Consider the following 15738-nt stretch of genomic DNA (forward strand, 5'->3'; position numbering starts at 1 on the left):
TTCCCAGCAAAAATTCGGAATTCAAATACTGTTCCTGTATTTGAAAATTAGAGGATACATTAGCCAAGATTGATTACAAAATTAATTTATTTTGTGAAAGTATACAATGATCAATATATTTAAAAATGACTAAATTTACTCTGTTCTTCATAAATATCGTAGTATCACTGAAAATCCGTAATATACATTAATTCATACTGTTGTTTAAATATACCTTTTGTAATACTGTGATTTTAAAATCGGCCCTGAGTTCGATTTCTGTTGGAGAGAGAGTCGAAAAAGTGTAACAGCTTTTCCAGGCGAACCATCCTAAGTGAGGTTTTCCTCATTCACACCAAGCAAATGCTGGAATTGTACCTCACATGATGGTCCGAGGCTGCTGCTTTCTTTCCTAATCCCTTTCTTCCTCCCAATTTCCTGGGTAGTGTGATCGCCGATGGACTTCATACCTTATACGTGACGGGCTAACATGGCCATGGATGTTGAAAGCCGAGAAATCCTGATCCTATGATTTTAAGATGTTCTTACTAAGTACCTTTGTGGAAGTTAGATAAACCTTCGCAGGAAGCATGATATGCATTTACTTAGTAGCTCCAACAATTTCTATTGATTTCTTGGTAGTATCATAGCGTAATATGGAAAGTCCTATTTTGAAAAGCTGAAAATAGATTGTGATTTGACCACGGTTAATGTGTGTGCTAGCTTTGTTCAATGGAAATTATAAAGGTAACTAAGAAGTGATGTACCTTGTATATTAGTAATGCAAGGTAACAAGTGTAGATGAACAGTTAATAATAACAGTATTATATATGAATACGTAATATTTTCTTTTAATTTAGGTCTTCCCGCCAGTGGTGGACAAGAGAGAAGATAGCAGACTACCTACCAATCGTTTCAAGAGATTACACACCTATTGTTAATTATTTGAATAAAATCAAAATCATTGGGAAAAAAGATACACCTATTACTAACGAGTGGTTGAAAGCTGTTCTAGACACTCTTAGATTTTGGATTACACATGTGGAACCAAGTATATTGCTTCTATCAATATTTTCTGCTGGATGCGCAATTATTGCGACAAGACGTTAATTAAAAGCAGAAATTAAACTAATTTGCGTATATCGATTTGAGAAGCTACAAGAGAATTTACAGAGATAGTGCAATTGAAAAAGAAGTGAAAGTACGTGAATGACATGGTATCGTCCAGCAGTTTACCACTGCAATTGCAATAGGGTTTTGTGTTGATTCATCTTGAATAAATCATGTGATTTTTATTTTCTGTTCTACTTGTATGTTACATAAGAATCATTACTATTATAACGATCAAGTTTGGTATTTGAGACATTACCAGTGTTTAAGTGTTGTTTTAGAATTCCAAAATAGGTGCTTTCACGAGTGGCAGCACATAATGTGCGCTCAGTTACCGTGAGTTTGATTTTTAGAAGACTGATTGTATTATTTTCTGTCTCTTCATAAATTTTGATTGAATTGTAGCGAACAGTTTTTCCAAGAACTACATGCACTAAATTAATAAGCCGTATGTCTGTTTTCTCTTCCAAAGTTGACATCAAGCGAAGTTTCCGTTCCAATTAAAAATATTTTTAAAAGTTGTAAATTACATTGTATGATGTAGTTCATGTAATTTTTATGGTATTGTTAATTCAGGGTACTTGGATATTATGCTTAACACATATATTGTCCAGTTTATCATGCTTGACACACACACACACACACACATTGTCCAATTTATCTCCATTTGCCTGTTTGCGGGTATACATAACATGTTTAAATAGCAAAAGATAAAGGATGTACTATATTTGAAGGAGGGAACCTGTCTGATAGTGATTCCACGATCTTCATCTTTGTAGAAAATTTCTCCTTAATCTTAGCTCATATTGCTAAAGTAATAATAACAACAACATACTAGTTCCTCTTATTTTAGTTGTAATAGAGATGTTATCTTGCTTTGTTTACTTTCACGTTCATATTAATTTGGAGAGATAGTTCGCAGTATTGTCTTAGTGAGTGATTTTTATTGTTATTCTACAGTTACTTTACATCCCTAAAGTTGCACTAAGTAAGAGTTAAAAAGTGAAACCTTGTAATGTGTTATTAAAATCCCTTTTATTTGTAAATAATTTAATAATAAAAATACTGTACTTAATATTGCCAGGTCCACAAATATTTAGTCACTTGTAAGTTTATATTAGGTTTCCATTGTAGTATTTGTGGCCCCAGGCGATTGTCATTCAACGTAAGTTTTTGCCCAGATTGAAAACTTGTGAGTGCATGCTCAATATATCTCTAAGTGAATGCATGCTCAGTATCTCAGTTTGTCTGTAATGATTCCTGTTATTGTCGGCAACGTTGCCAGTCAACTTTACCAAATGTTGAATCGAACATCGATGCCAAATCCAAATTAAGTAGGTCCATTCATTTTGTTTCCGCACTTTTTTTTCCACTTTTGATCGATACTTTTAAATATCCAGTGCAATTTGTATCTTTTCATTCATTCTTAGAGCCATTGTTTCACTTTTTCTTTGATTTTCTTAAAAGGCAAAACATATACGAGAGATAAGGTGCCATAAAATCATTGAGTGATTGGCATACTGATACTGTCGCTGATAACGGAAGGAGACGTTCTGATCATCGTATAAATCAACAAAAGTTCTTTCTTCTGCGTTCTGCGTAGAGAACACATTAACAAAAATCATTTCCGATTTTTTTTTTTTTTTCGCAATAAAAGTTCTTGCTCCCACTCCAATGAAAAGGGAAAAGAATGTAGTTTCTCCGTTTCTTCCATTCCTTGAAGATATTTAAACGCGAATTTATCACCTGATATCTGTGTTAAGCATCCATGATATCCCTTTGCAGTAACAATCTTGTTATATTTGTATGAATGAACTTTACACTGGAATTCCTTTGAAAGATCTGCATTTTACTTGCAGATGTCACTTAAGTTTTAAGATAAAAATAGTTGCAGAGTAGCTCCCGGAATTTGAAGGGAGTAAGTGATTCTGTAAAATCACTATTATTGTAAGAATTACTCGGATTTTGAATAACAATACAAAATTACTTAATACATTATAATCAAAACTACAACTCTAGTTTTCTCTTGTCAATGATTGTGATATTGTCATTGACAATTTAAACGACAGTTGTTTAAATTTATTATGTTCGAAAACAAAATGAAAAATTGCTCTTCGTTAGCGAGGATTGTACTTACTTTTATTTGTTAGATTATACTGATAATAGTGACGATTTTGTTTATATATATATATAATAACTAGATTTTTAAAAATCAAAATCCTCGAACACAAATGCACTTTATGGTTTCTATCAGTCACATTTTTTTCTATTTACTTAGATCCATTTATAGTAAATTGACGCCAAGAGCAGCTACAAAAGGAGATAATATGACAATTTGGTAATTAGTTTGGTGTTAACTTTATTCCTGCACAGTTACTGTAATATTTGTCATTTTCTTTATTCATTTTGGTGGGTTGTCCCTCTCTTTATTGCTATTCTTCGTTTAAGTGTACTCATTTTGTTATGTATGTTAGAGTAGTAGATATAGTGTTCTTAGGCAGGAATTCTCGTATTGTTAACTAAAATGTTTATTGTTGAAAGCTAATATGTTTGAATTGCAGATACTTTTGTATTGCCTACGTGTATGTGTTAGTAATAAAGTGCAAAAAGACATGCCTGTAAGATTCCTATGCAGATATTGCAACTGGGGAAATTTATATAGTAACTTCTTAATTTCTTTTGAGATACAGTATTTCGCTTGAATAAAAATGTAACACTTATCTTCCTTTAATTTTGGTTTAGGAGTGGAATTATGTTAGCTTTGATATTCACTTATTATTTTATTAATTTTTTCTGTGTATTATAAAGGCAGTTATGTTTTCAAAGATGTATTAGAATTTGATTGCAATTGAGTATGTATATTATTCCTGTTTTTGAGTGTGTGTTTGATATGTGTATGTATATATATTCCTATTTTTTTACATAAATAAATATTAAGATACTGCACGATATTATAAGCATATGAAGAGTGAATTATATTTGTGAAGCATACATATATATATATAATAAATGTATATTGATGTATTTTTGTATATAACACGTTGTTTCGTAGAAACATTGCCATAATGTAGATACAGTATTTCTAATAAATTAATTTGCAACAAATAATGTTAGAAATTAGTTTAAAGCAGTCATTTTTGGTACCATAATTCTGTTTTGCTTATTTGGCGTACTATTATTTGTTATACTACTGTACTGCTAAGTAACGTACAGTTTTCATCATACTATGAACATCACCAGTAATGTGTGTATGCCAGCGTGATATTAATGCCAGAGGAATGTCCTTATCCAATTATCAGCCAAAACGTATTCTTGCCAATAACTTAAGAACGAATTGACCTATTGGAATAGGGTTTTAAGTACAGGAATTAAGTTTTGTTTGTATCAAAGAAATTGAACTAAAATGGGTCATCTCGTTCCGAAGTTATTCATAAAAGAATATATAGAGTAGGTATCTTCAATTTTCTGGCGACTTTACACAAAATAAGTTCTAATGCTAATGATTAATTTGGACGAAGTTGTTAGTTTTCTTGGTAGTGACAGCTTATTCGATATATTTTTTGAGGTGTTATTGCGTATCGAAACTTATAGAAAAAAGCCCTTTTCTTCTTTCTTTCTTTTCTCTCTTCTATCATCTTTGGAAATAATGCAGTTTACATATTACAATTTCAGAGTATATGAACTTCATATCATACACTGGGTATTCCTAGCAATCTTCAATTTATTTTATTTAATATAACATATTTTTCTTTGCCTCTTCCTGAACATCCAATATGAAAATAGTTTCTAACATACAAGAAATTTCACTATTTCCAGTATGGCACCAGACTTCACTTTTCTTAAGTACTGCTTCTTTTCTGTAATGTTTTTTTTTTCTCTCTCTCTCTGTCTGATGAAACACGAAGAAAGCGCTTTTTCTGAAACTTAAAACAGTATTCCTTTGTATTTTGTAATAATGCTTTTCATTAATTTCTGGGAAGTAATTTGTTTTTCATGCTTACTTCAGACTATTTCATGTTCTGAGATCTGCTCTGATATTGAGGCTACACTATTATCAATGAATACATTGTATGTAATAGAAACGGAGGTGACAAATGCGTAAGTAGAAGGAAATGTTGAAATCTTCGCTAAAAGATTTTCACTTTAAACATGCCTTGCTTTTATGCAAGTACGACTGATATACTGCATTTATATTTTTCTGTATTCTGTCTTTTTCGTGTTTTCCTTTATTTTAACAATATAATGTGCTTAGAATACGAGCAGATATCTCATAAATATGTTTGGCTCGTGCCATTGTTTGTACTTCGTTAGTTCTGTCTTTCAGAACTTGGTATTACTAACAGTCTATACCGATGTTCCTTCTTTTGTATTAGATTTGTTAAGTCTGAATTTCAATGTATATCCATTTTTTTCCTACAAGTTGTCTAAACTTAATTCTCAAAAGTTACTCCTGAAGACCGATTGCAGTTGTTCGATTGCTCACGTTTTATAAACCTTCTCATAGAATTAGTAACATCTAAAAGAAATTAAGAATACGTTTCCTGGACTGTCATTTTTTCTTTTATATTTACATTGTTTCAGTTCCAAAATTATATAGGTTATTCATTTATTATGTAGCCAAAATCCACTGGTGAAATCCTCACACCCAAACAATGAAAAAAATCCATATGAACATAAGGCGAAAAACGCATTGTTTCAAAGTTACGGGATGCCGAAATCGAGAAAATTGTAACTTTGAGGCTCCCTAGCTCGAAAATTGAGAGAGGAGATCAAATGCGGTTAAAGAACTATTAGAGGAACTAGTGCATTCTCTGTGTAAATACCTATGTTTCAGAGTTGGGTTGTACCGGCGCACATGATTTTAGAGAGAGAGGTGGAAGAGCGGAACCTATACCGCAGATTCCTCTATAAAATCCGTTGCGTCGATACGTCCCAACTCTGAAACACAGTTATTTAGATAGACAGTGTACAAGTTCCTCTAATATTTCTTTAACTGCCTTTGATATCGCTCATAGTTTTCGAGCTAGACAGCCTGAAAGTTACAATTTTCTCGATTTCGGCATCCCGTAACTTTGAAACAACGCGTTTTTCGCCTTATGTTCATATGGACTTTTTTATAAGGATTTCACTAGTGGATTTTGGCTACATAATAAATGAACACCCTGTATATATATATATATATATATATATATATATATATATATATAATATATCTATCTTTAAGTGAGTGATATTTGTGAATACTGCCGCTATCCACTATTGTCATTGTTTTCTTTGTTTATACTCTTTAGAAGATGATGTGTTAGATTATAACTTTCTTTTTTTAAGGGGGAGGGTGGCATTGCTGTATAGGTATAAGTTTGATTATTAAACAATAATTTTTTGTTATGTGTTATCTCTGGACAATTTTTATCTGGTCTTTTTCCGTAAAAGTGTTTTTGCACATTGAAATGTATGTAGCATTTGAAATATAAATCGCTTGTGAAGCCCGAAGCAAAACACACATTAAAAATATTTGTTTTTTTTTAAATTGTTGTGTAAAACATTGTACAGTCGCTGATAAAATTCTTCGCCACTGATACAATTATTGTTTTATATATATATATAAAATAATATTTTAGAAAATTATACTCAGATTGAATAATCCATTGCGAAGTTATTGACATTAGTATTTTTTCAATGAAGAAGAATTTTGGAACTGACTAATAAAAGTGTTACTTTATTGTAATTGAGTGTTCATAATAGAGAATAAATGGAGGAAGAACGTAACAGATATGTATTGCAAATCGAAGTAAATATAAAAGTTGCTGATATGTTCGAAATAAGTTTACCATCTTGTAAAAAGAAAGAAGGAAAAAATTGCATTTACTGAAAATTAAGATATTTCTCGTGCTTTTTCGCCATAAAAGTAGTTATATCTTTGTATCATTCAGTCTCTTGAATAATTCTTTTAAAAGTCAGCTCGTGAGTAAATGTAATTCGAATGATTAGTAATTGAGCGTATGGAACACACTATAATATACATCAAAAACTAACGCGGATAATGTTCCTTTTACAAAAAGAGAATGGTACGTCTTACGGGTGCTCTTCTCGGAGCCAAGGCTTAAGAATATCCTAAATTCTGTTATTCACATGTTAATGTTTCTTCGGAGAAGAATGCCGTAGAATATGCTGGAAATACCGGAAGAAATTCTTCAAAAAGGAACGTTATCCAGGTTAGATTTTGATATTTATTTCGAATGGTTTGAAAGAAAACTTCCTTTGTTCTGAAACTTTACTACTATACAACAGAGCACTGGTATAAAATTTTACTATTTAAGAAAAGAAATTAATGTTCTGTACTTGGTAGGGTTTCCACAAAAGAATGTGAGATTAACCAATTTTCCGTCACCATTGTAAATTCCAGTCAAGTCGAATTAAACCATTAGTTATATCATTGTATTAAAATAGTTCATCTTTAAAGAGAATTGATAATTCACATTAATTGTTTGAATGTCCCTATCATTTATATTATATTTTCTTTATATATATATATATATACAGAAGGTCGTTCTAGGTTTATGCAAATTCTTCTGCTATCATTTCTTGTGGAGTGAAGTCCATGTGTTGTGCTTTATATGAAAAGTTTTACAACATAATATTGCCCAACGCAGATTACATTATAACATTCTTTTATTGGAAATATAATATTCTAGATTACCTATGAGCGTAGCGTACTTTCCTTATTCTCTTGATCAATATATGGTGACATTTGACCGCCATTGGAAACAAGCAAACGCACAAAATGAATTTTTATATTGATTACATGGAATGCTAACTCGTGTCACATGATGATATACAACCATCAATAAAAGTAAATGTACATCCATATCTTTTATGAATAACGCTGGAACCAATCAACTTCAGCATTCTTTTTAAATGTAGAAAATATCGCAGTTCTCAGTATGTTGCCTAAAATTGTATTCAAATCGACGTATTTGTTTCAAAGTTAGTGAAGAACATTTAAAAAAATGAATTTGATTAAATAAATAAATTTGACCGTTAGCGGCATTAGTATTAGCAGCAGGAGCTCAGTAATACGCTTCTGATTGTGTGTGGTACCTTGACTACTGCGTGAATGAAAGCCTCTTCCTGAAGTAAAAGCTTGCCATTACTGTAAACCGAGAATAGAAAATTATTCCGTCTGTTCAGTTCAGTTTGTTCGACCTTTTGCGGTCCATAAGTCTCTCCCAGGTGTGTTTGAAATTAGATTAAATATTTTCGGATCTTTTTGACCCTTCAAATTACGCAACCCTTTATACACGAAGATATACACAATGTAAATATGTTGAGAAAGCTTTTTACCCTATATTGCCTGTAGTTTGGCTTAGGAGTATACCTAATCCATCAGAGCAAAAGTTTTGTCCACAATTGTTATTACCATAACATTTGTATATTCACAACTCTTTTCCCCTCAAATAGTAGCAATTATGTTTTATTTGATCTCAGTCTATCTTCAGTGTACTTTTTAATACATAAGAAACATATTCCAACGTATTTTTTTTTAATTCTCTCTCGTCTAAACGCATGTAATACTTAGTAAGAAAGTCCTGAGTTTGAAACACTACAGACAGATTATTTTCAAGCACAAAAGAAAATAAATACTTATACTCAGATTTATTATCTGTATCACACCGAGGACTCAAAGTAAGTGTTTGATTTACTAAACAAAAAGAAACAGTCCGCTCACTTTAAGGTAGTTTAAGATTCATAAATCCTAATAATATAGTCGGACGTCTCAGTCTTTGCGTCACGCTAACAAATATCGCTACTTGCACGTCTAATAATAAACAGTAACGATAAAGATGTCGCTGGCCGGTAATAGACCTGACCTATCAAATGTTAAGCTATGCAGGCAATGTTCTGATGTAGAACTACTAGTAATAGTAAGAATATAACTAACACTTGAAAGAAAGCTTATCTGTGTGATGCCAGAATTAACTTCTTCCCCAAACTGTTTTACATAATTCGAGAATCTTAACAATGACGCTAATTGTAGCCACGTTTGACTGCTTAATAGAAATTTCTGCAATCTACAAACTACACGTGATTTTTCAGTAAATTTTTAAGGGTCAAAATCTTCAGTCACACTTTGATTTGTTTTCGTAAAGCGTTTGGTATAACTTTAAGTCTCCTAATTAGAGCTATTTACTGTTAGTAATCTTTGTTAAAGGGCTCTGCAAACCTTATCAGGATTTTGGGTTGTCGGGTGTCTCGTGTGTTGTTTTGAGACGACCTGCTTCCTCTGGTGGTCTGATTCCGTTTAGTCATTCATAACAAAACACTCATCGTTATAACTGACATATATTCATTTGTTCTTTGACTTGGTCATATCCATAGAGTATGTTAGAAGAAACTGTAAGTGTAACTCTCCGTAAGCTATACTGTTCAGGAATAACTTTTAAACCCATTAAAATGAATGTAATTGCAAATGACATGTTATTGTTTTCCGTCGTGTGATGTGCTAATGTGAATTGTAAAATCAATTGCATAAATCAGAAACGACCTCTGTAAATTATTAAGAGAAGTAGCACGATTAAGATTTAAAATGAACAACATAATACTAAGAATCTTCATTCGTATTGTGCAGTACCTGATCATGACAAAAGTTTGTATTTTGTTAATAATTATAACGCTCAGCGTTTAGGCGTGTTGTAGCAATAGTAATAAAAGGCATATATGATCGTTGTGTTAACATTTAAGAGTGTGTCTAAATAATGTAACTGAAGAGCAAAATGCGCCTGTCAACTCTATAGTACTCAAAGTGAGTGTTGAGTGTTAAATCAGAAGAATCATTGTTATGTACTATGTGTTAACTGTTCAGTGTGTCTATTTACTTATGTATACATTGAAGAGTTCTCATTGTCTAACAACAAAATTATTTTTTTCACTTCTCTTCCTCCATTAACTTTTGTATTAAATAGCACTAAAATAATTTTTGTAGTTCTTTTCTACTTTGTACAACTAAATACAAGTGGCATTGATCAAATTTTGTATGTAAGTAAAACGGTTTAAACTTCTACTTTTCTTGTTTTATTAAATAACCTATTCTCTGTGTTAATGCAGTGTATCAGTTTTAAGTGTGACTAGTCCTAAGCCCTACCTTAGATGAGAACTTTTTTTAGACATAGAGACAATAAATTTATAGGAGTGTGAATTTTTTAGACAATAAATTTATGGGAATTCACATATTTGCTGAATGTTGTTGTTTTTGTAGAGTTTTTTAATAATATTTCTATACTAAAGATTGTCACGGTGTAGAAATTAGAACTAAGTTCTTTTAAATTCATTAAGAAATTACAGGTTCAATTAAACAATTATGCTAGAGTTATTCACTAAATGAAGAGCGCTTTGCAAAATAAAACCCCTGATGATTCAATAATTTAATATATTTTTTCTTCTGTTTTGTTTATGGGAGCGATCTTCAGCCATTCGACTCAACATGAATGTATGTATGAACTCTTTTCGACGATAACTTTCGTAAGAAACTTACCTGATTTTAATGAATTCGGTGGGGGCGCGGTGGCTTAGTGGTAGAGCGTTCACCTCCGGTGCTTGGGGTTCCTGGTTCGATCCCAGCTCTCGCCGTGTGGACTTTGTGGTGAACAAACACCATGCTCGTGGGTTCTCCCGTTTCCTTCCACTTTCTTCATTCCACCATTTCACTCATCATTACCGTCTCCTTTAGCCTAACCGGCATAACCGTGGGACGTAAAACTCAAAAAGATTTCATTTTTAATGAATTTGACATTTGCTTGTTTCCTCCAGGCTTAGAGAAGAAGCAACCTGGAGTTAAAATCGGTCAAAGTAAAAATCATTCACTTTCTGCTTAATATGGAGTACATATGTAGTTTCTTTAGGACTTCCAGAATAGGAAATATCTACCGCTTCCCCAACATGAAAGTTTCAGCGTATATATAATTGATAAAATAATTTTCCAGGATAACTTGAGTAAAATTTACACACACACACACACACACACACACACACATATATATATATATATATATATATATATATATATATATATATAGGGAGTTCTGAAATGGCGCCTACGGATAAGAGCGCTATTCTGCTATTCTTCAGGTCAACGGTGATAACACCTGATCCCTCCCTATATCCTTCAGGACCTCCTTCAGTTGCTTTAGAAAATCAAAATTTCACTATGTGGCGTGGCACTGCTCTACGAATCCATCAACTATGACATCGATTGTTATGCTAAAGAGTGGTACTAGTGTCAACATATACCGACTTTAACTTCTATCTGGAAAGAATCGATGTAACTATTTGATGGATTGGTAGATCTCGGTGGTTCTTTATCTGCAACGTTGCCACATAGTGCGAAAGAATCGGTGTAACTATTTGGTGAATTGGTAATCATCTCGGTGGAGGTTTATCTGCGACGTTGCTACATAGTGAAATTCATGTCTCCAGACGAGGACCCGAAAGAGAGACAATTATACATAGGTATTTTTTGTTTTATTTTGAATAGTGCTCTGTAGTTCGTGGGGACCGATTTTATAACATACGATATGTAAATTAGAATTTTATGCACGATACGTATTTGCTTCGAGAATTCCCAATGATTCCAATTGCTTGAAGTTGAAATCGGTCAAAACCAAATTATGAATTTCCTTCCATAAAAAGGGGGAAAATTAAAAAAAAAAAACTTTCAAGATGATTTCGTTAAATCTTCGTCTTTCTTTGAAACAAGAATTTCCCCTGGATAATGAGATATTCTTAAGGATTAAGTTCCATATCCAATAACGTAGATGATTTTCAATAGACTTAAAGGTCATGATACCGCACTTTGATATCTGAAACCATTCCGAAGATACGAGTAACATTGGTAAAGTACGGTTATTATTGTATCAAAAAGTATGGCTGTAATGCTATGGAAGCAGAGGGAAACTAATCATATTAACGATTTCCTACAAATAATTCCTTTTAAGCAGTGTAGCAGTTTCTAGTCATGTTTTTCGTCGGAACGATTTGAGATATTAGATTGCTGTATACTGCATTACAACCTACGTCTATTGAAAATCATGTACGTAATTGTATGTGATAGTATGTAGGCAGCTTTTCAAAATAAATGTAAGATTTTCAATTTGCTATAATTTTGTTCTAATGTATTCGATCGACACTAAGATATTTTGCATGTATGTTTCTCCGTCTGTTTCACTTGCGTTATTACAAAGTAACGAACACAATTTTGCTAATTAATGTGGGCGCAGAGTGGGGACGGATTAGACAGTAATACAAAAATACTAACATATATGTAATACAAGGTGTGACATAAGAAAGAAAAACTAGACTGTTCCAGAAAATTTGAGATGTTATCACCTTTAAAGTAGTCCCTTTAGCATTCATATACTTCATTCGGTGTTGAAATTGCTGGTAACATTCCTGGAACGAGTTTTTTTTAGAAGGCTCTTCAAGAGTTCTCCGTTTTCGCTTGAACATCGATAACTGAAGTAAAATGAGTTCTCTTTATGCAAGATTTAACTTCAGGAAATAAAAAGTCGCAAGGAGCCAAATCTGGTGAATAAGGTGGATGCTCCATCACAGTAATGTGTTTGCTAGTGAGAAACTACTTGACAGATAGGACCTTGTGAGCGGATGCACTGTCTTGATGCAGCAGCCATCCATCCCTCTTCAATTGTGGCCTTTTTTCCCCAATTTTTTCACGAAGTCTCTTTAGTTCTTCAATGTAGTAGTGCTGAGTAAGAGTCCGACCACTGGGAACCCACTCAATCATTACAATTCCCTCAATGTCGAAGAAAATCATCATTGCCTTGAATTTTGATTTTGACATACGCGTTTTTTTGGATCTTGGGTATCCACATTTCCACAGCATTGACAGTCGCTTACTTTCAGGATCATCGGTAAAAATCCATGTTTCATCATAAGTTACAACAGATTCCAACAAATTTTGCTCGTTACTAATGCGTTCTAGCATGTCCACACGTAAGTCATTACGGCAGTGTTTTTGGTTATCGGGCAGAACTTTTGGAACAATCTTCGCACAAATCATCCTTATGTAAAAATTCCTCGGTGAAAATGCGTCTAACAGCTTCCCTATACAAGTTAACCAACTCTACGTTCCTTCGACAAACACTTAATCTTCGGTCATCCCAGATCATCTCACGAACTTTGGCAATGTATTGATCTGTAATCACTGACCTCAGACACCCAGAATGTTCATCATCTTCCACACTGTCCCTTCCCTCCGAAAACCGTTTATGTCGTTCAAACGCACATGCCCGAGACAAAGTATCTCCATAAACCTGGTTAACATTTGAAATGTTCCTGTGCCTCCTTTCTTAAGTTTAACAAGAAACTTGATGTTGATTCGCTGTTCAGTTTTTACACTAGACATTTTTCCGGGAGAATGCAGTTGCACGTGTTTATTCAGTGATGCAGTACTGTCACGACCGGTTGAGTTGAAGTTGGCAGCATGGATAGAGAAGGGGTGTGGGATTTCGTCATCAAAACAGGTGTTACCAACTTCAATCTTTTTTCAAGTTATGCACTTAGTCTCGTTTTGTGTGTGTGTTTCACATCGTAAATACGATTATGAACATATGTATTTACAGAACTGCATATATGGAAACGCGTATACATGTAAAGTATAGTTATATTGAAGGAAATATCTGAGAATATCTAAATGTGTAAGAGTACATGTTTCACAATATAAAGTACTTAAGTACAATCTCGAGATATTCAAAATTGAACGAATTGTTAGGAAAAATGAAAATCGGAGTTAACGTGAGCGCAGTTGCATTCATGAAATTTGTATGGTTTTGACTGTAGTGTTCTTAGATTCTAACTTGTAACACTGTATAATAAATGTGATATTGTAAGTTTTCGTTCAACATGCAGACTAGAAATATGTAATAATCTGATATAGTGCAAGTTAAAAAATACATCGTCGTATTGAGTTGGCAACACTTAAACTAGTGGTATTGCAGAGTATGACAAACAATTTCCTTTTGACGATATTTTCATCTCAGCGTTTTTTGTCTATTAGTTTTGAGTTACAAAAACGTTTCAAAGTAAATGATTCGACAGTTTCTCGTAATGTTTGAATGTTTGTACAAACCTCCTTCCAATATTTTCGGTTTTTATTTGTGCTAAATCAGTTTTCGTTTTATTATCAACATAACCTTTTCTTAAACAAGTGCGCTTGAAAGAGGCTGGCTAGTTGCTTTCTGCTTGGGAGTTTGACAAACTCCCCAGCTTAACAGCTTCTTTGCCACTGCAGGAGCTGCACGGTGCGGGGATTATCACGCCGTGTATTGCCTCGTAAGGATCTTTTGTAAGCAAGTCTACCAAACAAAAACAACTCTTCCAAAACAAAAAGCTTTGGAATTGGAACTTCACCGTCCCTCACCCTGCAGTATTGGTTGACACGGTTCTCACCTGAAGGGGAATTATCTGCTTCTTTGTGACAATGTTGTATACCGTAACCAAGTGGCTACAGAGGAAGAAAAAACCCTTGCGCTTTGCCTAAATGCGAGACTGCAATATTAACTATTGGTTTTGTCAACCAAGTAAGGTCAAGACAGCTATGGAGACAGTAAAGGCGACCCCGTGAAGAGTGAAGACAGATTGAGGGTGTCAATATTTAATACTCTCGTGTCTGAATGAGTAGAAATTTGGCAGCATACATAGAATGTTTTCATGTGTGTATGGGTGAATGAGAAAGTTGTTGAGCAGTTTTTAGAAAAAGAGCGTTAATTGGATAGGAGTGGGATTTTGAAGCGGACTTTATAGTGTTGTGTGTGTGTGCCGGTTTTTGTTGTTCATTAGAATATTGTTGCTGCAATTGCATAATTACGTGTCTGTCACTGATATACGTGAAGTAGCAATGTTTTCTGTAACGTCTCTATTGAATGAGCCGTTTCCAAAAAGAACTTCAGACGCAAACCTACTTGTGACAAACACCGGAAGACCGATTCCGACTCTCAATATAACGTATGTAATTGGAAGTTAGAAACGAACATTTACAAGGAAATTTAATATCAACTTCTACGGACAGCGTAAGTGGTTGTGGCAGTGTTGGGCAAATTTCAATTGAATTAACAATTAATCTGTAAATTAATCTTACTGTAACAATTGAAGTAAGTAATGGTTAATTTTTAATTGCAGTTGGCCATTAATAATGGAGAATCAATTGCAATTAATCGATTGAAAATAATTGCAATTGAATTCAGTCATTCAATTGCAATTGAATTCAGTCATTCAATTGCAATTGAAATTAATTGCCAATTAATTCAATTGCAATTGATTTCCACAGCAATTACTTTCAATTGATTGATCAATTGCAATTGATTTTCACTGATTAATTTTCAACACTGTAGTTCAGAGAGGACGTGGGGCAATGAAAACTTTAGCCGCGACCAATTGACTCACCACCCATCGTGACCCACCATGAACCACTCTCACCCACTGTGATCCACAAACTCACCAAAACCCATTGTCATCAACTCTGACCCATGATTCACTCCCTCTTTATTGACAAGAGTTTAAACTTGTAATAAAACAAGCCTATGAAATTATCACTCTTCGGAGTTTGAATTTCTACGATCAATCGCTCATGCACCGCTC

General features: G+C 33.4%; 1 protein-coding gene across 1 annotated transcript in view; it reads left to right on the top strand.

Annotated features, from left to right (window-relative positions):
* The window catches only part of LOC145660555 (lipase maturation factor 2-like), a 71545-nt gene extending 61395 nt beyond the window's left edge, over nt 1-10150 (top strand). Inside the window, exon 11 of the mRNA XM_081725776.1 lies at nt 840-10150. Within this exon, the coding sequence (XP_081581902.1) occupies nt 840-1089 (250 nt within the window). The 3' untranslated portion in view covers nt 1090-10150. The remainder of the gene's footprint in view (nt 1-839) is intronic.
* The last annotated feature ends 5588 nt before the right edge of the window (nt 10151-15738 follow it).

The sequence above is a fragment of the Thermobia domestica genome, chromosome 1 (genome assembly GCF_964235325.1).
Source record: "Thermobia domestica chromosome 1, izTheDome1.hap1.1, whole genome shotgun sequence".
Lineage (NCBI taxonomy): Eukaryota > Metazoa > Arthropoda > Insecta > Zygentoma > Lepismatidae > Thermobia > Thermobia domestica.